General features: G+C 48.5%; 1 protein-coding gene across 1 annotated transcript in view; it reads left to right on the forward strand.

The window, feature by feature from the left end:
- Nucleotides 1-9,488: 9,488 nt before the first annotated feature.
- LOC141191654 (uncharacterized) overlaps nucleotides 9,489-23,599 on the forward strand; it is an 83,377-nt gene continuing 69,266 nt past the window's right edge. The window contains exon 1 of the mRNA XM_073661594.1: nucleotides 9,489-9,549. Coding sequence (XP_073517695.1) covers nucleotides 9,524-9,549 — 26 coding nt within the window. The 5' untranslated portion in view covers nucleotides 9,489-9,523. The remainder of the gene's footprint in view (nucleotides 9,550-23,599) is intronic.

Genomic DNA, 23,599 nt, shown 5'->3' on the forward strand with positions numbered 1-23,599 from the left:
GGGGTAATAGGGTTGGGGTTGATGTCAGCTTATAATGCCAGCTGACATCAAGCCCAGGTTAGTAATGGAGAGGCGTCTATAAGACACCCCCATTACTAACCCCATAGTCAAAGTTAAAAGAAAACACAAACACCCAGAATAAAGTCCTTTAATTGAAATAAAGACACAATTCTTTATTGTTCTAAATTAAACCATACTTACCATCACGCCCATTCCAGCTGAAGCCAACGATCTCCTGCAATAAAAGTAAAATAATAAAGCAACCTCATCCTTACCTTTCCATGGTTCCCACGACAGCTTCAGCTCTGCTACATCGAGATGACAGGCTGGACCGCAGCAGAACGCTGCCATCCAGCCTGTCATCCCGCAGACACTGAGAAGCGCAGGCATGCTTGCGCTCCTCAGTGTCTCTCTGTGACGTCATCCAGATGAGCCGAGTTCATGTCCAATGAACTCAGCTCACCTCATGCACGTCACTGACAGCGTGGGAAAATTCTCCTGCACTCAGCGCTTCAGCGTGAGAATTCTCCCACGCTGTCAGTGACATACATGAGGTGAGGTCATGTCCAATGAACTCAGCTCACCTCATGCACGTCACTGACAGCGTGGGAAAATTCTCACGCTGAAGTGCTGAGTGCAGGAGAATTTTCCCACGCTGTCAGTGACGTACATGAGGTGAGCTGAGTTCATTGGACATGACCTCGGCTCATCTGGATGCCGTCACAGCCAGACACTGAGGAGTGGAAGTATGCCTGCGCTTCTCAGTGTCTGCGGGATGACAGGATGGATGGCAGCGTTCTGCTGCGGTCCAGCCTGTCATCTCGATGTAGCAGAGCTGAAGCTGTCGTGGGAACCATGGAAAGGTAAGGATGATGTTGCTTTATTATTTTACTTTTATTGCAGGAGATCGTTGGCTTCAGCTGGAATGGGCGTGATGGTAAGTATGGTTTAATTTAGAACAATAAAGAATTGTGTGTTTATTTCAATTAAAGGACTTTTTTCTGGGTGTTGTGTTTTTTTAAATACTTTACTAGAAATTCATGGTGGTCATGTCTAATATTGGCGTGACCCCATGAATTTCGGGCTTAGGGCCAGCTGATAATGCCAAGCTGGCCTTAACCCCTTTATTACCCAGTGAGCCACCGCACCAGGGCCCTGGATGAGTTGGGTACAGCGCCAGAAGATGGCGCTTCTATGAACGCGCCATTTTCTGGGGCGGCTGCGGACTGCAATTTGCAGCGGGGGTGGCCCAGAAAGCTTGGGTCTCCCTGCGCTGCGGATTCCAGCCCCCAGCTGCCTAGTTGTATCTGGCTGGGCACAAAAATAGGGCGAAGCCCCACGCATTTTTTTTTTAAATTATTTCATGAAATTCATGGAATAATTAAGAAAAAAAGGGCTTCCCTATATTGTTGTGTCCAACCAGGTACAAATAGGCAGCTGGTGGTTGGGGGCAGCCCATTCCTGCCTGCTGTACCTGGCTGGACACAAATATAGTGCGAAGCCCCACGTCAATTTTTTTTTAATTATTTCATGAAATAATTTTTTTAAAAAAGGGCTTCCCTATATTGTTGTGTCCGGCCAGGTACAAATAGGCAGCTGGTGGTTGGGGGCAGCCTGTTCCTGCCTGCTGTACCTGGCTGGACACAAATATAGGGCGAAGCCCCACGTCAATTTTTTTTAAAATAAATCCTTTATTTTAACACTAAATGACATTTGAGGAGTTAATAAAGATGCAGTCCCTAAATTATTATTTATTTTTTAATTAATTTTTCCCAAAACTTTTGACGTGGGCTTCGCCATATTTTTGTATGCCAGCCAGGTACAGCATCCAGCTTCTATGAACGCGCCATTTTCCGGGGTGGCTGCGGACTGCAATTTTCAGCGGGGGGGGGCGGGGGGGGGGGGGGGGCAGAAAGCTTGGGCCTCCCTGCGCTGCAGATTCCATCCCCCAGCTGCCTAGTTGTACCTGGCTGGACACAAAAATAGGGAGAAGCTTCACGTATTTTTTTTTTTAAATTATTTCATGAAATTCATGAAATAATTAAGAAAAAAAGGGCTTCCCTATATTGTTGTGTCCAACCAGGTACAAATAGGCAGCTGGTGGTTGGGGGCAGCCCGTTCCTGCCTGCTGTACCTGGCTGGACACAAATATAGTGCGAAGCCCCACGTCAATTTTTTTTAAATCATTTCAGGAAATTCATGAAATAATTAAAAAAAATTGACGTGGGGCTTCGCCCTATATTTGTGTCCAGTCAGGTACAGCAGGCAGGAACGGGCTGCCCCCAACCACCAGCTGCCTATTTGTACCTAGCCGGACACAACAATATAGGGAAGCCCTTTTTTTCTTAATTATTCCATGAATTTCATGAATTTAAAAAAAAAAAACGTGGAGCTTCGCCCTATTTTTGTGTCCAGCCAGGTACAACTAGGCAGCTGGGGGCTGGAATCTGCAGCGCAGGGAGGCCCAAGCTTTCTGGGCCCCACCCGCTGCAAATTGCAGTCCGCAGCCGCCCCGGAAAATGGCGCGTTCATAGAAGCGCCATCTTCTGGCGCTGTACCCAACTCATCCAGGGCCCTGGTGCGGTGGCTCACTGGGTAATAAAGGGGTTAAGGCCAGCTTGGCATTATCAGCTGGCCCTAAGCCCGAAATTCATGGGGTCACGCCAATATTAGACATGACCACCATGAATTTCTAGTAAAGTATTTAAAAAAAACACAAACACCCAGAAAAAAGTCCTTTAATTGAAATAAACACACAATTCTTTATTGTTCTAAATTAAACCATACTTACCATCACGCCCATTCCAGCTGAAGCCAACGATCTCCTGCAATAAAAGAAAAATAATAAAGCAACCTCATCCTTACCTTTCCATGGCTCCCACGACGGCTCCAGCTCTGCTACATCGAGATGACAGGCTGGACCGCAGCAGAACGCTGCCATCCAGCCTGTCATCCCGCAGACACTGAGAAGCGCAGGCATACTTCCACTCCTCAGTGTCTGGCTGTGACGGCATCCAGATGAGCCGACAATGAACTCGGCTCACCTCATGTACGTCACTGACAGCGTGGGAGAATTCTCCTGCACTCAGCGCTTCAGCGTGAGAATTTTCCCACGCTGTCAGTGACGTGTATGAGGTGAGGTCATGTCCAATGAACTCGGCGCACCTCATGCACGTCACTGACAGCGTGGGAAAATTCTCACGCTGAAGCGCTGAGTGCAGGAGAATTTTCCCACGCTGTCAGTGACGTGCATGAGGTGAGCTGAGTTCATTGGACATGACCTCGGCTCATCTGGATGCCGTCACAGCGAGACACTGAGGAGCGCAAGCATGCCTGCGCTTCTCAGTGTCTGCGGGATGACAGGCTGGATGGCAGCGTTCTGCTGCGGTCCAGCCTGTCATCTCGATGTAGCAGAGCTGAAGCTGTCCTGGGAACCATGGAAAGGTAAGGATGAGGTTGCTTTATTATTTTACTTTTATTGCAGGAGATCGTTGGCTTCAGCTGGAATGGGCGTGACTGTAAGTATGGTTTAATTTAGAACAATAAAGAATTGTGTGTTTATTTCAATTAAAGGACTTTTTTCTGGGTGTTGTGTTTTTTTAAATACTTTACTAGAAATTCATGGTGGTCATGTCTAATATTGGCGTGACCCCATGAATTTCGGGCTTAGGGCCAGCTGATAATGCCAAGCTGGCCTTAACCCCTTTATTACCCAGTGAGCCACCGCACCAGGGCCCTGGATGAGTTGGGTACAGCGCCAGAAGATGGCGCTTCTATGAACGCGCCATTTTCCGGGGCGGCTGCGGACTGCAATTTGCAGCGGGTGGGGCCCAGAAAGCTTGGGCCTCCCTGCGCTGCGGATTCCAGCCCCCAGCTGCCTTGTTGTACCTGGCTGGACACAAAAATAGGGCGAAGCCCCACGTATTTTTTTTTTTAATTATTTCATGAAATTCATGGAATAATTAAGAAAAAAAGGGCTTCCCTATATTGTTGTGTCCGGCTAGGTACAAATAGGCAGCTGGTGGTTGGGGGCAGCCCGTTCCTGCCTGCTGTACCTGACTGGACACAAATATAGGGCGAAGCCCCACATAATTTTTTTTTAATTATTTCATGAATTTCCTGAAATAATTAAAAAAAAATTGACGTGGGGCTTTGCACTATATTTGGGTCCAGCCAGGTACAGCAGGCAGGAACGGGCTGCCCCCAACCACCAGCTGCCTATTTGTACCTGGTTGGACACAACAATATAGGGAAGCCCTTTTTTTCTTAATTATTCCATGAATTTCATGAAATAATTAAAAAAAAAAAAACGTGGAGCTTCTCCCTATTTTTGTGTCCAGCCAGGTACAACTAGGCAGCTGGGGGATGGAATCTGCAGCGCAGGGAGGCCCAAGCTTTCTGCCCCCCGCTGAAAATTGCAGTCCGCAGCCGCCCCGGAAAATGGCGCGTTCATAGAAGCTGGATGCTGTACCTGGCTGGCATACAAAAATATGGCGAAGCTCACGTCAAAAGTTTTGGGAAAAATTAATTAAAAAATAAATAATAATTTAGGGACTGCATCTTTATTAACTCCTCAAATGTCATTTAGTGTTAAAATAATGGATTTATTTAAAAAAAAAATGGCGTGGGATCCCCCATAATTTTAGTCTCTAGCGGAGGTTAAGCAGACGGCTGGGGCAGATGTTTGAAGCCTGGGAAGGGGGTAAAACCCACGGAGCTTCCCAGGCTACTAATATCAGCCCCCAGCTGAATACCTAGCCTTTACTAGCTATTAAAATGGGGGACCCCCCCAAAAAAAATGACGTGGGGTCCCCCCTATTTTAATAGCTAGCAAAGGCTAGGCAGACAGCTGGGGGCTGATATTAATAGCCCAGGAAGGGTGCCATGAATATTGGCCCCCTCCCAGGCTAGAAACACCAGTCGTCAGCCGCCCCAGAAATGGCGCATCCATAGGATGCGCCAACTCTGGCACTTAGCCTCGCTCTTCCACGCTGCCCTGGTGCGGTGGCAGGGGGTAATAGTGGTGGGGTTCATGTCAGCGCCAGCTGCCATGAAGCCCAGGTTAGTAATGATGGGCGTCTATAAGACACCCCCATTACTAACCTACAAAGTGTTAAAAAGAAAAAACACACTACACCCAGAAAAAAATAATTTATTTGAAATAAAACACACAATTTTATTTAATTCTTAGTTTACTAAAAATAATAGTTACCTGTCCACGTTCCTGCGCTGATCTCCCATGCACAGCTGTCACATCTGGAGATGGTGACAGCTGTGCATGGCTGCTGTAAGCTCACGCTGCCGGGAACACGTCCGCTCCCGGCAGCGGGAGCCACTGACTGAGGTCACCGGAGTGCATTCAGGCAGCGCAGCTCCGGAGACCTCCTTTACGGCACTGCTGTACCGTGGGAATTTCTCACGATACAGCAGGGCCGTAAAGGAGCTAACCGGAGCAGCGCTGCCTGAACTCCGGTGAACCCTTACGGCCCCGTCATTCTAGCGGCGGCAGCGGTCCAGAGCGGTCACATTCTATGTGGCTGCTCTGAATTGGAGATCTTCGTGGGACACTCGTGGACTGCTACGGAGGGGTAAGGATAAGGTTGTGGTTTATTATTTTATATTTTATTACAGGAGATCGATGGCTTCGGGGAATTAGGTGTCTTGGTGAGTATAGGTGTAGTTTTTTATTTTTTACTTTATTTTAGGTGGCGATCGGCGGGGACAGGTAATGTATGAACTAATTTCTTTTAGGTAACCACTGGCCACCAATGACATGTATTTAAAATTTATTGGGGACACAGTAGGGCAATTTAAATAGCAGGATCAGTCTGATGGGAACTACTGCTCCCATCGAGCTGATCCTGCTGGCAGGAGTGGACGGGGGACAGACATAGGCCGATGGGAGTAGTAGTGTCACATCGGCCTATGTCTGCCTGCACGCACACACCCGCACACACCCGCACACATCGCACAGACACCGCGCACACCCGCACAAACATCGCGCACACACCCCGCACACACACTAATCATGACGGTCTGATCGTCTGGGAGGTGAGGCTGACCTGTGCGGCCGTGGGAAAGTTCATGTGAGTTCATGCAGTCAAGCGTGAACTCACATGAACCCTCTGAGGGCACCGCGGCTAATTCAAATGAACAGCTGATCGGCATCAGCTGATACCTCAGCTGTTCATTTGAAATAACCGGCGGGAAAGCGCAGCACAGAACGGGAAAGCCGGCGGTGAAGTCTTTTCACTGCCGGCTTCCCCGCCCGGGTCCTTCACTCCCCGCTCCTTGGAGCTGCGCTCCCCGCCCGGTCCTAACTTACGATCGGGATGGGAGGTGGCGAGGGGAGCGGAGGATCGGGGTGGGAGGCTGCGGGGAAGCAGTATGGGGCTGTGTGATTGTTTAAAAGCCGGCGGCTTTATACCGCCCGCCGGCTTTTAAACAATCAGGAGAATTCTCCCCCGCTGGGATGGTATTCTGATGACAGGCTGGATCGCGCTGCCATCCAACTTGTCATCCTTCACAGACACTGCAGAGCGCAGGCATTATGGGAACTTCCGATTCCGGTATCCGATATTGTAAAAGTATCGGAATTAAGTATCGGAATTCCGATACCGCGAATATCGTCCGATACCCGATATTACAGTATCGGAATGCTCAACACTAGTTATGAGAGCTAACCTTCTGAGACAAGGTATCACTGCGCTGTGTGAATTGTCACATTAAGCTTTGCTACATCTATACATAGTGAAGTTCAGGATCAAAATGCTGCAGGTCCCATCTCTTCTACAGAACAATCCCATGGAAATAAAGCTGATCATTTTATCAGATGGGATCATTAGAACTTAACTGGTTGGATCCTTTGTTTCTGGTGGTTTCTTTCCCAGGTCGTCATTAAGGCCCTTTACAATAAGCTCCAAAAACTCATCGGACTTTCTGAATCTTTCAAGCGTTTTCTCAATCACAGAAAGGACAGAAAGGAGGCGCTTATCTTGGCAGAAGAGAATCACAGATATATTGTTCTACATCTTCCAGATGTTTGGATTTATTTACAGACTAATGATTAATCTCGCATGAAGAATGATAATATTATAAGAAATCACAATTTTGGGGTAAAATTATTCAATTTTAAAAAAATATATATATATATCTAAAGCAATTACATTATTCTGACAAGACCAATTTTTTGTTTTTTTCTTCCCCTTTTTCCCAAAAAATATAACTTTGTTTTTTCATTCACATAGATGGAGGGCTTGTGTTTTGTGGGACTAGTTGTTGTTTGGAATGACAACATTCAATTTACCACATAAAGTATTGAAAAATGGGGAAAAAAATCAAAGTAAGGTTATTATTTATGTTTGTTTGGGTTTTTTTATGAACATTTAAAAAAATATATGGTTTGTGAGACCATTTTCATCTTGCGAAGACCTAATTTTATAAAGTGATCCCATTGATGGAGTTGTCGGCTTTTTCTTGTGGAGAGATCAGTAGTTACAAGTTTCTGATTGCATTTTTGGGAGAGAAGTGGAGAGACCCAAAAACCACAACCATGACACTTTACTGTCCTTTACAGCATTGACCCGACGTGTAATAGATTTATATATAATGAAAGATTGTACTTATGTCAATGCAGCAGCAACAAATATTGTTTTACGCTTTTTCTTTTTTATAGTTGGCCAGAAAACCGCAGAACCTTAAGCAGAAAATGACATGAATGAGAACATCTGCCCGGCTTGTACCGGATCCGGGGGTGTTATGTACAAGACGAAGTTCCCAGAATAAGGATTTGCTTCATTTTGGTGCAGAGTTTCTAGTAGTTTCTGGTTACTACTGTTACAGGCAGATGCCGTCTGCATAATACAGCCAGCACCGCCTCAACCCCCTCCATGCATGTGGACCCCGGCACAAACACTCAGGTACATCCTTTTATGCTAAGACATTAATAATTCTACAATTATCACACACAACTTATATACAGAAACCTCCCAACCGTCCCAGATCCAATGGGACTGTCCGGCTGTCGCTGGAGGTCGGGGCCATGTCCTGATGAGCTGTGTTCTGTCAGGACAGTCTGTGTAGTACAAGAAAGTATCATGCCGTGCTGCTGTGATCGCTCCTGGAGAGGGGCAGCATCCGCTCCGCACGCCTCGTACACGCCCGGCTCCGCTCCGCACGCCTCGTACACGCCCGGCTCCGCTCCGCACGCCTCGTACACGCGCGGCTCCGCTCCGCACGCCTCGTACAAGCGCGGCTCCGCTCCGCACGCCTCGTACACGCCCGGCTCCGCTCCGCACGCCTCGTACACGCCCGGCTTCGCTCCGTACGCCTCGTACACGCCCGGCTCCGCACGCCTCGTACACGCGCGGCTCCGCTCCGTACGCCTCGTACACGCGCGGCTCCGCTCCGTACGCCTCGTACACGCCCGGCTCCGCTCCGTACGCCTCGTACACGCGCGGCTCCGCTCCGTACGCCTCGTACACGCGCGGCTCCGCTCTGTATGCCTCGTACACGCGCGGCTCCGCTCGCCTCGTACACGCGCGGCTCCGCTCCGCACGCTTCGTACACGCGCGGCTCCGCTCCGCACGCCTCGTACACGCCCGGCTCCGCTCCGCACGCCTCGTACACGCCCGGCTCCGCTCCGCACGCCTCGTACACGCGCGGCTCCGCACGCCTCGTACACGCGCGGCTCCGCTCCGCACGCCTCGTACACGCGCGGCTCCGCTCCGTACGCCTCGTACACGCACGGCTCCGCTCCGTAGCCCTCGTACACGCGCGGCTCCGCTCCGTAGCCCTCGTACACGCGCGGCTCCGCTCCGTAGCCCTCGTACACGCGCGGCTCCGCTCCGTAGCCCTCGTACACGCGCGGCTCCGCTCCGTACGCCTCGTACACGCGCGGCTCCGCTCCGTACGCCTCGTACACGCGCGGCTCCGCTCCGTACGCCTCGTACACGCGCGGCTCCGCTCCGTACGCCTCGTACACGCGCGGCTCCGCTCAGTACGCCTCGTACACGCGCGGCTCCGCTCAGTACGCCTCGTACACGCGCGGCTCCGCTCCGTACGCCTCGTACACGCGCGGCTCCGCACGCCTCGTACACGCGCGGCTCTGCTCCGTACGCCTCGTACACGCGCGGCTCCGCTCCGTACACCTCGTACACGCGCGGCTCCGCTCCGTACACCTCGTACACGCGCGGCTCTGCTCCGTACACCTCGTACACGCGCGGCTCCGCTCCATACACCTCGTACACACGCGGCTCCGCTCCGTACACCTCGTACACACGCGGCTCCGCTCCGTACACCTCGTACACACGCGGCTCCGCTCCGTACACCTCGTACACACACGGCTCTGCTACATCCACACTGTAAACCCCTCCTGACCCCACACATAAACTTCAGCTCATCCAGCACCATGACAACCAGCACAGCAGAGTCCTGCATCCACTGAGGCCCCTGATCATGTGACCCCTGACTCCTCCCCTCCTGTGACCTCATCACAGCTCCTGTGCGCACAGAGCAGCCATATATGTGGTGGCGGCTCTGCAGGTGGAGGTATGTGGAGACCCCGTTGCTATTGGCTCGGCTCCTTCTGTGCACTGGGCTTTCGCTTTCTCACACACAGTCGCTATTTGCGCATGCGCAGTGGGACCTCGTCCTTTACCAGCCTTGTACTTCTCCTGCTGTATATAAGATGCTGACTCCCAGTAGACAGTGGACACTTATTGTCTGTAGATCTATATGAATCCAGTAATGTTATATTTCACAGTAATATTGAGCCGCAGACTAGATGTGATGTCTGATTACAGATATATATATACAGGTGACGTTTATACGCTGGATTCCCCCTGGTTGCCGTCTGTACAGTCTCCTGCGCTGATCTCATCCGCGTCCCGTCTCATTTGCTGGTGATCATTTTGTAGATCATTCGACCACAGATATTTTCCATGCTTGTAGTGTTTTAACCCTCGGGCGATTTTCCATTTTTTTCCTTCCCATAACGTTTTGATTTTCCATCCACATCGCCGTTGAGGGTTTTATTTATTTTGTTGGGGCGTTTTTACTGATACCATTTTGGGGTAGATCCGATGTTTTGATCACCTCTTATTCCATTTTATTGCAATGTTGCAGCGACCAAAAAACGTAATTCTGGCGTTTTGATTTTTTTCTCGTTACGCCGTTTACCAATCAGATTATATTTTGATTGATCAGACCTTTCTGAACACGTGAATTCCAAATTTGTGTATTTTTTTTTAATGGAGCAAAAGGGATATACAGTACAGACCAAAAGTTTGGACACACCTTCTCATTTAAAGATTTTTCTGTATTTTCATGACTATGAAAATTGTACATTCACACTGAAGGCATCAAAACTATGAATTACCACATGTGGAATTATATACTTAACAAAAAAGTGTGAAAGAACTGAAAATATGTCTTATATTCTAGGTTCTTCAAAGTAGCTACCTTTTGCTTTGATGACTGCTTTGCACACTGTTAGCTTTCTCGTGATGAGCTTCAAGAGGTAGTCACCGGAAATAGTCTTCCAACAATCTTTAAGGAGTTCCCAGAGATGCTTAGCACTTGTTGGCCCTTTTGCCTTCACTCTGCGGTCCACCTCACCCCAAACCATCTCTCGATTGGGTTCAGGTCTGGTGACTGTGGTGGCCAGGTCATCTGGCGTAGCACCCCATCACTCTCCTTCTTGGTCAAATAGCCCTTACACAGCCTGGAGGTGTGTTTTGGGTCATTGTCCTGTTGAAAAATAAATGATGGTCCAACTAAATGCAAACCGGATGGAATAGCATGCCGCTGCAAGATGCTTTGGTAACCATGCTGGCTCAGTATGCCTTAAATTTTGAACAAATCCCCAATAGTGTCACCAGCAAAGCACCCCCACACCATCACACCTCCTCCTCCATGCTTCACGGTGGGAACCAGGCATGTAGAGTCCTTCCGTTCACCTTTTCTGTGTCGCACAAAGACACGGTGGTTGGAACCAAAGATCTCAAATTTGGACTCATCAGACCAAAGCACAGATTTCCACTGGTCTAATGTCCATTCTTTGTGTTCTTTAGCCCAAACAAGTCTCTTCTGCTTGTTTCCTGTCCTTAGCAGTGGTTTCCTAGCAGCTATTTTACCATGAAGGCCTGCTGCACAAAGTCTCCTCTTAACAGTTGTTGAAGACACGTGTCTGCTGCTTGAACTCTGTGTGGCATTGACCTGGTCTCTAATCTGAGCTGCTGTTAACCTGCGATTTCTGAGGCTGGTGACTCGGATAAACTTATCCTCAGAAGCCGAGGTGACTCTTGGTCTTCCTTTCCTGGGGCCGTCTTCATGTGAGACAGTTTCTTTGTAGCGCTTGATGGTTTTTGCAACTGCACTTGGGGACACTTTCAAACTTTTCCCAATTTATCGCACTGACTGATCTTCATTTCTTAAAGTAATGATGGCCACTCGTTTTTCTTTACTTATCTGCTTTTTTCTTGCCATAATACAAATTCTAACAGTCTATTCAGTAGGACTATCAGCTCTGTATCCACCAGACTTCTGCACAACACAACTGATGGTCCCAACCCCATTTATAAGGCAAGAAATCCAATTTAATAAACCTGACAGGGCACACCTGTGAAGTGAAAACCATTTCCTGTCACTACCTCTTGAAGCTCATCAAGAGAATGCCTAGAGTGTGCAAAGCAGTCATCAAAGCAAAAGGTGGCTACTTTGAAGAACCTAGAATATAAGACATATTTTCAGTTGTTTCACACCTTTTTTGGCAAGTATATAATTCCACATGTGGTAATTCATAGTTTTGATGCCTTCAGTGTGAATGTACAATTTTCATATTCATGAAAATACAGAAAAACCTTTAAATGAGAAGGTGTGTCCAAACTTTTGGTCTGTACTGTATATATATATTTTTTGTTATATTTTTATGATATATGATGTAACTGCATCATGCGTTGTGAAGCGGTTAATACTATAATGGCCTAATGGACCAGGTCCTTCTGCCCACTTGGATTTAGCCTGCTCTCTATGAGAAAGCTAAATCCCAGTCGGCTAAAGGACCAGGTCCCTGTGAGTGTTGTAATACTAGACCTAGCAGGCTAAAGGACCAGGCCCTTCCTCCCACTTGGATTTAGCCTGCTTTATATAAGAAGGCTAAATCCCAGCCGTTGATTTCTTGGTGTCTTTATTTGAAGTAAATAGATTTTTCAAGTAAGTCAACATCCAAAGTTGTACATTCATTTTTAAGGCTGTGTGCCCACGATGCAGAAATGCTAAGGATTTTTTCCTGAGCGTTTCTGCATCTCCCTGGCAGAAAAAATACATGCAGATTGTACATGCGGATTGTACATGCAAATTGTACATGCGGATTATACATGCAAATGGCATGGATTTATATAGTGTGACCGTAAAGAATGTTAAAAAATAAATCTATACTTACCTTCCGATGGCCCCCGGAGTCTTGATTCCATGCGTCTCGGCTTGCCGGCAGCTCTACACTGAAGGACCTGCTGTCACATCACTAAATGACATCAGCGCAGGTCCTTCAGTCCACCGCGATCTGCCGGCAAGCCAAGACAAGCACACCGGGGGCCATCAGAAGGTAAGTATAATATTTTTTTTTTATTTTATTCTTTTTTTTTTACAGGTTCTATGGTACCCGAGTCCGGAGGAGAGTCTCCTCTTCTCCAGACCCGGGTACCATCCGCACATTGAAACGCATGGAATGCTCATGTACAGATCCAGTGATGCGGAATCCAAGCGTTCCCATGCAAGTCAATGGCGGCAAAAACGCAACGCTTCCGCAAATTAATTGGTAGTGCTGCGTTTTTTTCCACAATGATAATCCGCAGCGGAAATTTCCGCAGCATGTGCACAGCACATGCGGATTATCATTGGGGAACATGGCAGGCCTTGCCGCTGTGGAAACACTTAAAAAACGCATAGTGGGCACACCGCCTAATACCATTTTATATTTTTAATGTATTTCGATTCAGCCAAAAAAATTAGCAAAATTTATTATTTTGTGATAAATAAAACTAGCAATTTTATTATACAAATAATTACACTCAGTGCTGATTGTTCAGTTTGTCCAAAATTCAACTTTTTACGAATGTAGACCAGTGCTGACCGACAGCACCACCGTTTTTAATAGTGGACGGAGCTTTACAGGGAAAAGCGTAACGGAGCGCAGCCGACAATCATCAGAATTTACAACAGAAAAACAATGTAAGTTAGTACAGAAATGTACAGGGTTACGGGAGTATAAGGACGTCCTCCGTGCAACAACTCTATTCTAGCTGACTCACTACAGAAAACCAAGTAAATGAGCTGAAGTGTAAATTGATATATGTGGAAAGTGTAAGAACACGTTCACACTATGGCCAGTCCAGTGAGAAAACACAAGATAAAAAAAATTAAGCATATACCGTATTTAGTGACAAAAATGTTAAATTCTTGGATAAAGGTTGGACTTGATGGACCTAGGTCTTTTATCATCCTATGTAACTACAACCCCTGGCAAAAATGGTGGAATCACCGGGCTCGGAGGATGTTCATTCAGTTGTTTAGTGTTGTTGAAAAAAAGCCGATCACAGACATGGCACAAAACTAAAGAAATTTCAAATGGCAACTTTAGGGCTTTAAGAAACACTAAAAGAAATCAAGATAAAAAATGTGGTACTCAGTAAGGGTAATTTTTTTCACACCAAGTAGAGGGAAAAAATTATGGAATCATGAAAAACAAACACACAAAAGAATACTCAAATACATCACTAGTATTTTGTTGCATCACCTCTGGCTTTAATAACAGCTTCCAGTCTCTGAGGCATGGACTTAATGAGTGACAAACAGTACTCTTCATCAATCTGGCTCCAACTTTCTCTGATTGCTGTTGCCAGATCAGCTTTGCAAGTTGGAGCCTTGTCATGGACCATTTTCTTCAACTTTCACCAAAGATTTTCAATTGGATTGAGATCCGGACTATTTGCAGGCCATGACATTGACCTTATGTGTCTTCTTTCAAGGAATGTTTTCACAGTATTTGCTCTAGGATGCATTGTCATCTTGAAAAATGATGTCATCATCCCCAAACATCCTTTCAATTGACGGGATAAGAAAACTATCCAAAATATCAATGTAAACTTGGGCATTTATTGAAGATGTAATGACAACCATCTCCCCAGTGCCTTTACCTGACATGCAGCCCCATATCATCAATGACTGTGGAAATTTGCATGTTCTCTTCATGCAGTCATCTTTATAAATCTCATTGGAACGGCACCAAACAAAAGTTCCAGCATCATCACCTTGCCCAATGCAGATTCGCGATTCATCACTGAATATGACTTTCATCCAGTCATCCACAGTCCACGATTGCTTTTCCTTAGCCCATTGTAACCTTGTTTTTTTCTGTTTAGGTGTTAATGATGGCTTTTGTTTAGCTTTTCTTTATGTAAATCCTATTTCCTTTAGGCGGTTTCTTACAGTTCGGTCACAGACATTGACTCCAGTTTCCTCCCACACGTTCCTCATTTGTTTTGTTGTGCATTTCCTGTTTTGGAGACATAGTGCTTTAAGTTTCCGGTCTTGACGCTTTGATGTCTTCCTTGGTCTACCAGTATGTTTGCCTTTAACAACCTTTCCATGTTGTTTGTATTTGGTCCAGATTTTAGACACAGCTGACTGTGAACAACCAACATCTTTTGCAACATTGCGTGATGATTTACCTTCTTTTAATAGTTTGATAATCCTCTTATTTGTTTCAATTGACATCTCTCATGTTGGAGCCATGATTCATGTCAGTCCACTTGGTGCAACAGCTCTCCAAGGTGTGATCACTCCTTTTTAGATGCAGACTAATGAGCAGATCTAATTTGATGTAGGTGTTAGTTTTGGAAATGAAAATTTACAGGGTGATTCCATAATTTTTTCCTCTGCTTGCTGTGAAAAAAATTACCCTTACTGAGTACCACATTTTTTATCTTGATTTCTTTTAGTGTTTCTTAAAGCCCTAAAGTTGCCATTTAAAATGACTTTAGTTTTGTGCCATATCTGTGATCTGCTTTTTTTCAACAACATTAAACAACTGAATGAACATACTCCGAGCCCGGTGATTCCATAATTTTTGCCAGGGGCTGTATGTAAATAAATAGTGTGCTATTACAAATTATTTACTTACTATAGGCTCAACTTGTTTTTTTTTTTTTATTGAGATTTGTCTCACTACAGAGATGACTAGATTGGAGTTGCTGCACTGAGGTTCAAGATTTCTGGCACACAGAACAGAATAAGGATGTCCATTGTAGCGTTCTCACTACAGAGATGACTAGTTCAGAGTTTCTGCACTGAGGTTCATGATTTGTGTGCACACAGTACTGTCTATCATGGCTCATTCAGACATCCATACACATCTCGGAATGCAATGCATGTACTGGCCTCGGGTCTCCTGACCCAAGCATGAGGCTTCATGTATTTCTATGAGGCTGTCACACTCTGGGTGGCAGAGCCTTGGCAAGTCCATGCATTGCATTCTGAGGTCAGACCGAGATGCATGGACGTCTGAATCAGTCCTTATACAGATTACACTAAGGCTTCCATACACATAAAGCTAAAGTTGGGAGAAAGATTAGAACCGAAAAATAGGTTACCATACACATATATAAAGGAGATAACAAGTATCTCCATATTAGAACCTATTCAGAGGACTATGTATCTAGGGCCATTCGTATAAATAACATATATATATTCGTATAAATAACATATATCCCGAAGTGCCTAAGCAAGAAGAAATACGAATATACGGCCAAAAAATATACTAAAAAATATCTTTATTGGAAAAATATATATATAGATAAATAATCACAACATCATTACAGGTTATGGTGGCACGACATATGTCAAAAGACATTACACAGAGATAAATAAAACATACTTAAAAACAACCACCAGGTGTCACCACAGAATACAGGTATCGCATGCCTCATATATCATTATGGACTATAGCCATATCAATTAGGGTAATCATATCTGGAAACTGATGAATGGCTACCATAGTTATCACTAACACAACCACCTAAAGATATACACCTTCATTATATATATAAATTATAAGAAAATAACAAAAGAAGGAAATAACACATCAGAGATATGATTCACCTTTGTATTGGGATCGAGACTGCACGCTGTGTGGCTCCCCGACGCGCGTTTCGGCGCTCCTGCCTTTGTCAAGGATAACCCCTTGGTTGTGTTAGTGATAACTATGGTAGCCATTCATCAGTTTCCAGATATGATTACCCTAATTGATATGGCTATAGTCCATAATGATATATGAGGCATGCGATATCTGTATTCTGTGGTGACACCTGGTAGTTGTTTTTAAGTATGTTTTATTTATCTCTGTGTAATGTCTTTTGACATATGTCGTGCCACCATAACCTGTAATGATGTTGTGATTATTTATCTATATATATATTTTTCCAATAAAGATATTTTTTAGTATATTTTTTGGCCGTATATTCGTATTTCTTCTTGCTTAGTGTAACGGGTCTGGGAGGCGGAACCTCTGAGCTACTATACAAGGGGGCGGCCCTTGTAAGGGAGCGGGCGGCAGTCTCTGGATGAACGGACAGGGAGATACGGCAAGTGATCAGGGCAGTCTCTGGGTAAAGGGTAGGTACGACCTGTGATGGCAGAGCCTCCGGGTAGGCTAACAGGCAGATGGTAGATGTGTGCTCCCAGGTGAGCAAGCGAGAGTCTCTGGAATAACAGGTGGTCACGGCACGTGACGGCGGAACCTCCGGGCTGGCAAGCAGGCAGGTAACGGAGAAGCGCTCCCAGGTGAGCGGGCAAGAGTCTCTGAAGTAGCTGATGGTCACAGCACGTGACAACGGAGCCTCCGGGCTGGCAAGCAGGCAGGTAACGGAGAAGCGCTCCCAGGTGAGCGGACAAGAGTCTGAAGTAGCTGATGGTCACAGCACGTGACAACGGAGCCTCCGGGCTGGCAAGCAGGCAGGTAACGGAGAAGCGCTCCCAGGTGAGCGGGCAGGCTGGTCCTTTAGACAGACTGACAGGAGTAGTAAGGCAGACCGTCGGACCTCAGACTGGCAGACAGGTAACAAGTATTCAGGCAGGAATCAGGCAGGTAACTGGCAGAAAACTGGCAGGTAACTGGCAGGAAACTGGCAACGGGACCTGAGGGCTGAAGCACAGGTGAGACACAGGTGCAAACAACATTGCTCGGGCACCTCCATTTTGGAGGAGGTGCCTTATATATGATGAAGTCCTCCGGCCATTGGCCGGGGACTCCTTAGGACGGCGCGCGCGGCCCCTTTAAGAGGAGGGGAGCGCGCGCGCCCTAAGCACAGGGGCCGGGAAGGAGCGCGCGCTGAGAGCAGAGCGGGAGGAGGACGCCGGGAAGGAGCGCGCGCTGACAGCAGAGCGGGGAGAGGACGCCGGGCACGGAGCAGAGTGGTGAGGGGAGCAGCGTCCCTGCCTAGCAGAGGGCAGGGACGCCAGCGCTACAGTACCCCCCCCTTTAGGCCCCCCCTTTTTTAGGCCAGACAGAAATTTAGCTAGGATGAGAGGGGCATGGATGTTCTCCCGGGGCTCCCACGTTCTCTCCTCAGGACCAAACCCCTTCCAATCTACCAGAAAAAAGGTCTTTCCTCTTACCCTTTTGGTGGCAAGAATGTTCTCTACCTCAAACTCGTCCTCAGCAGAAACCGGAGCAGGAGGCGTACCTGTAGACTTGGAAAAAGAGTTAAGTACCACAGGTTTGAGGAGAGATACATGGAAGGAGTTAGGGATCCGTAAGTTGACCGGGAGTTTCAATTTATAGGCCACCGGGTTGATCTGACTGATGACCTCCAGTGGGCCGATGAACCGAGGCCCTAACTTATAGGAAGGGATCTTGAGCCGGACATATTTGGACGAGAGCCAGACTTTATCCCCAGGACGGAATTGAGGAGGGTCCAGACGTTTTTTGTTAGCGTGTCTTTTCATACGCTCGGAAGACTGAAGGAGTGCGGATCGGGTACTCTCCCAAATGGAGGAAAATTTGCTAACGAGAGATTCCGCAGCCGGGTTGTCCACCGAGGTGGAGACAGGAAAAGGAATCCGAGGATGCTGACCAAAGACTACAAAAAACGGGGATTTGGAGGAGGATTCGCTCTCGTGATTATTGTAAGAGAACTCGGCCCATGGTAGGAGATCCACCCAGTCAGAATGGTGGGCATTAACGAAGTGCCGGAGGTAACTGGTCAGGTTCTGATTGATCCGCTCCACTTGACCATTGGACTGTGGGTGGTAAGCGGAAGAGAAGTCCAGGGAGACGTCTAGTAGTTTACAAGTGGCTCTCCAGAAGCGTGAGGTGAACTGTACCCCACGATCCGACACGATGTGGAGGGGCAGGCCATGAAAACGGAAGATGTGACGAATAAAGTCTCTAGCTAGCTCGGGTGCAGACGGGAGGCCTGGCAGGGGAACGAAATGAGCCATCTTGGAGAAGCGGTCAGCGACCACCCAAATGACCGTACAACCGGCAGAGAGTGGGAGGTCAGTTATGAAGTCCATTGCAATATGCTGCCAGGGGGCAGCAGGTACTGGGAGCGGAAGGAGGCGACCGGCTGGCAGATGTCTCGGAACCTTGTTGCGGGCGCAGGACACACAGGCAGAAACAAAGTCTATTACATCCTTGTGCAGGGTAGGCCACCAGTAGTGCCGGGAAATAAGCTGGAGGGTCTTCTTCTGACCAGCGTGGCCAGCCAGTTTAGACGAGTGACCCCAGTGAAGGATCTTCTCCCGATCAGGTACTGATACGAACGTCTTTCCGGGAGGAAGACGATTTAGACTCACGGGAGCCACCTGCATTACTCTGGCGGGATCGATGATGTGTTTCGGATCTTCCTCGAGATCAGATACCAGAAAGGATCGAGACAAGGCGTCCGCCTTGACGTTTTTGTCAGCCGGGCGAAAATGAAGGACAAAATCAAAACGAGCAAAAAACAAGGACCACCGGGCTTGGCGCGGGTTAAGTCTCTGGGCATGCTGGAGATAAGCCAAGTTCTTGTGGTCAGTGTAAATTATTACCGGGTGAAGAGCCCCCTCAAGCAGGTAACGCCACTCCTCCAATGCCAGTTTGATGGCCAATAACTCTCGATCTCCTATGGAATAATTGCGCTCTGAGGAGGAGAAGAGTTTAGAGAAGAAGCCGCAAGTTACCATCCTCCCGGAAGAAGATTTTTGAGTAAGTACCGCTCCAGCTCCAGAGGAGGAGGCGTCCACTTCCAGGAAGAACTGCTTGTTGCCGTCCGGGCGATGCAGCACCGGGGCGGAAGAGAAGGCCTGTTTTAAGGAAAGAAAGGCTTCTTCTGCTTCGGGCGGCCACTCTTTGGGATTAGTACCCTTACGGGTGAGCGCGGAGATTGGGGCAGTCCGGGAAGAGAAGTGTGGTATGAAGAGGCGGTAGTAGTTGGCGAAGCCCAGGAACCGCTGAATGGCCTTCAGCCCCTCCGGTCGAGGCCATTTCTCGATGGCAGACAGTTTCTCTGGATCCATTCGTAGGCCGGTCTGAGAAATAATGTAGCCCAAAAACGGAAGCGAGGTCTGCTCAAAGAGGCACTTCTCGTATTTAGCGAAGAGGTGATTCTGCCTGAGCCTGAGCATGACCTGACGAACGTCCCTCCGGTGAGTCTGGAGATCCGGAGAGAAGACCAAGATGTCGTCCAGGTACACCACTACGCAGGAGTAGAGAAGGTCCCGGAAGATGTCATTGACCAACTCTTGAAAGACGGCAGGAGCGTTACAGAGACCAAAGGGCATTACCAGGTATTCATAGTGGCCGTCCCGGGTGTTGAATGCCGTCTTCCATTCATCCCCTTGACGGATACGAACCAGGTTGTACGCCCCACGGAGGTCTAGTTTGGTGAAGATTCTAGCCCCCCTCAGACGATCAAATAATTCTGGAATGAGCGGAAGGGGGTACTTATTCTTCACCGTGATCTGGTTTAGGCCTCTATAGTCTATACAGGGACGGAGAGAGCCGTCCTTCTTTTTAACGAAAAAGAAGCCTGCTCCCGCCGGGGAGGTAGATTTCCGGATGAATCCCCTGGCCAGATTCTCCTCAATATATTCGGACATCGACCGGGTCTCAGCAGCGGATAAAGGATAAATACGCCCACGGGGAGGAGTAGTACCGGGTAACAGGTCGATGGGACAGTCGTATGGTCTATGAGGGGGTAATGTCTCTGCCTCCTTTTTATTAAAGACATCAGCATAAGACCAATAAGGAATTGGAAGTCCAGGTAGATTAGCTGGGGTAGGAGAGGGACGGACGGGATGGACGGGAACCAGGCAGGTCTTATGACAGTCTTGTCCCCAGCGAAGGACTTCTCCGGTTTGCCAGTCAAGCACGGGTGCATGTCTCTGGAGCCAAGGCAGACCTAGCAAGAGGGCGTGAGAGAGTCCAGGCAGAACATGAAAGGAGATACTCTCAGAATGCAGCATTCCCACCTGCAGAGTAATGGATTCGGTGATGAGTTGGATGGGGCGTGGTAAGAGCCCCCCATCCACGGCAGCCACAGACAAGGGTACAGCCAGAGGTTTGGTGGGGATGCGGTATTTCTCTACCAGGGACTGTGAAATAAGATTCCCGGCTGCTCCAGAGTCCAGTTGGGCTAGTTCGAAATAACGGTTCTCCCCGTAGACGATTGAAACTGACAACAGCAGGGATGGAGAGGATTTATTCTTGTCTAGGTGGACCTCTCTGAGCGAACCTAGACACAGGCGTTTCCCGACCTTTCCGGGCAGGCACGGATCTGGTGCTCCTTACTGCCACAGTAGAAGCAGGTCCCCTCGGCACGGCGTAAGTCCTGTCGGGTCTTGACCATCTTGGTCTGGTCGACCTGCATAGGCTCAGGAGGGTGTACCTGGTTAGAGACAGAAGGAGTGACGGGTTTCTGAAAAGTAGGAGCTAGACGTGGTAACCTCCTCTCACGGGTGACCTCTCTGGCACGCTCCTGGAACCGTAGGTCAATCCGGGTGGCAAGAGTTATTAAGTCATCGAGAGTGGTAGGAGTGTCCCGACCGGCAAGTTCATCTTTAATACGGCCGGACAGACCCTCCCAGAAGACGGAAACCAGAGCGTCGTTATCCCAGGTCAGCTCCGAGGCAAGGGTACGGAACCGTATGGCATATTGGCCCACGGTGAGACTCCCCTGATGGAGGCGTAGCAACGATGATGCAGATGAGGTCTTCCGTCCGGGTTCGTCGAAGACTTTCCGGAAAGCCGTGAGAAAAGCAGGCAAGTTGGACACCAGGGGGTCTCCTCTCTCCCATAGAGGATTTAGCCAGGCCAGGGCCTCCCCGGTGAGATGGGACATGATGAAGGCAATTTTGGCCCGGTCGGAGTTAAACTGGTAGGACAAAAGTTCAAAATGCAGGGTGCACTGATTTAAGAAGCCCCGAGCCTGGACGGAGTCGCCTCCGAAGCGAGGAGGTGCAGAAAGCCGGGGTCCGGGGTAGGATACCATGGTATTAGTGGGCAGCGGAGCTGCCGGATTGCAAGATATGGCACTGGCGGAGGTTGTTGGTGGATCAGACAGAGTGTTCAGGCGAGTATTAACATTCCGCAGGTGACCCAGGATGGACTCCTGTTGGGACCTCTGACGGGACAGTTCAAGACAGAGGTCCGAGAGCGAGGGAGCTTGGGTGCCACCGGGTTCCATGGCCCGAGCAAACTGTAACGGGTCTGGGAGGCGGAACCTCTGAGCTACTATACAAGGGGGCGGCCCTTGTAAGGGAGCGGGCGGCAGTCTCTGGATGAACGGACAGGGAGATACGGCAAGTGATCAGGGCAGTCTCTGGGTAAAGGGTAGGTACGACCTGTGATGGCAGAGCCTCCGGGTAGGCTAACAGGCAGATGGTAGATGTGTGCTCCCAGGTGAGCAAGCGAGAGTCTCTGGAATAACAGGTGGTCACGGCACGTGACGGCGGAACCTCCGGGCTGGCAAGCAGGCAGGTAACGGAGAAGCGCTCCCAGGTGAGCGGGCAAGAGTCTCTGAAGTAGCTGATGGTCACAGCACGTGACAACGGAGCCTCCGGGCTGGCAAGCAGGCAGGTAACGGAGAAGCGCTCCCAGGTGAGCGGACAAGAGTCTGAAGTAGCTGATGGTCACAGCACGTGACAACGGAGCCTCCGGGCTGGCAAGCAGGCAGGTAACGGAGAAGCGCTCCCAGGTGAGCGGGCAGGCTGGTCCTTTAGACAGACTGACAGGAGTAGTAAGGCAGACCGTCGGACCTCAGACTGGCAGACAGGTAACAAGTATTCAGGCAGGAATCAGGCAGGTAACTGGCAGAAAACTGGCAGGTAACTGGCAGGAAACTGGCAACGGGACCTGAGGGCTGAAGCACAGGTGAGACACAGGTGCAAACAACATTGCTCGGGCACCTCCATTTTGGAGGAGGTGCCTTATATATGATGAAGTCCTCCGGCCATTGGCCGGGGACTCCTTAGGACGGCGCGCGCGGCCCCTTTAAGAGGAGGGGAGCGCGCGCGCGCGCGCCCTAAGCACAGGGGCCGGGAAGGAGCGCGCGCTGAGAGCAGAGCGGGAGGAGGACGCCGGGAAGGAGCGCGCGCTGACAGCAGAGCGGGGAGAGGACGCCGGGCACGGAGCAGAGCGGTGAGGGGAGCAGCGTCCCTGCCTAGCAGAGGGCAGGGACGCCAGCGCTACACTTAGGCACTTCGGGATAAAGCTAAAGTTGGCAGAATCAGCCAACAATCTGACGGGTATTGGGGCTTCCCGCCTCTTCCTTGATAATTGATGTCAGGGGAGAGAAAGATCCGGCGCGTTGGAATTCCAGTAGTTGAACTTCTTGTTCTCTCTGAAGATAAGCTGCCACCAGTGGAACTCGACACCTGCTCTCTAATAGAGAGCACAAGAACATTTGGCTAAGCACTCCTTATGATAGTCATGAGACAGCTTTCAACCATAGGATTGTAGGGATTGGGTGTTTATGGGCCTTAAACAGTTTGTGTAGTGAAAACAAGTTATCACCGATCCAAGAGACAGGTGATAACTTGCTGATCAGTGAATGTCCGACTCACACTGCTTGGAAAAATGGGGAATTTTTATCTCTGTTACAGAATTAGGCCTCTTTCACACGTCCGGATTAGTGATGAATGAGCACTAAAATGCTCGGGTCGAGCAAATTGGAATGCTCGAGCTTTCGGTCCGAGTAACGAGCCCAATGTAAGTCTATGGGAAACTTGAGCATTTTTCCGGCGCCCCTCCCCCCTTCCTGGAGGTCTGCAGAGGGCCTAAAAAGTGCTGAAATGACATGAGAATAGCATGGGGAAGACCCTGGAAGCATCTCTGACTCCTAGGTCACTGCTGTGAACAATTTTGTCAGAATATTAATGCCACTTTTGCGGGCTCACAATAAAACATACAAAAACGAAGCCAAAATGGATTTTCTTGGGAAAAATGTTAAAGAACATCTTTTCCAGGGTAATGACTTGTATATAAGGTAAAATAAATAACCAAAAACAAAAATGCTCTTCCACTCCTTTGGCTATGTTCACACGTAGCGTTTTTGCACTT

The sequence above is a fragment of the Phyllobates terribilis genome, unplaced genomic scaffold, assembly GCF_046119375.1.
Source record: "Phyllobates terribilis strain yellow unplaced genomic scaffold, ASM4611937v1 Scaffold_49__1_contigs__length_9717188, whole genome shotgun sequence".
Lineage (NCBI taxonomy): Eukaryota > Metazoa > Chordata > Amphibia > Anura > Dendrobatidae > Phyllobates > Phyllobates terribilis.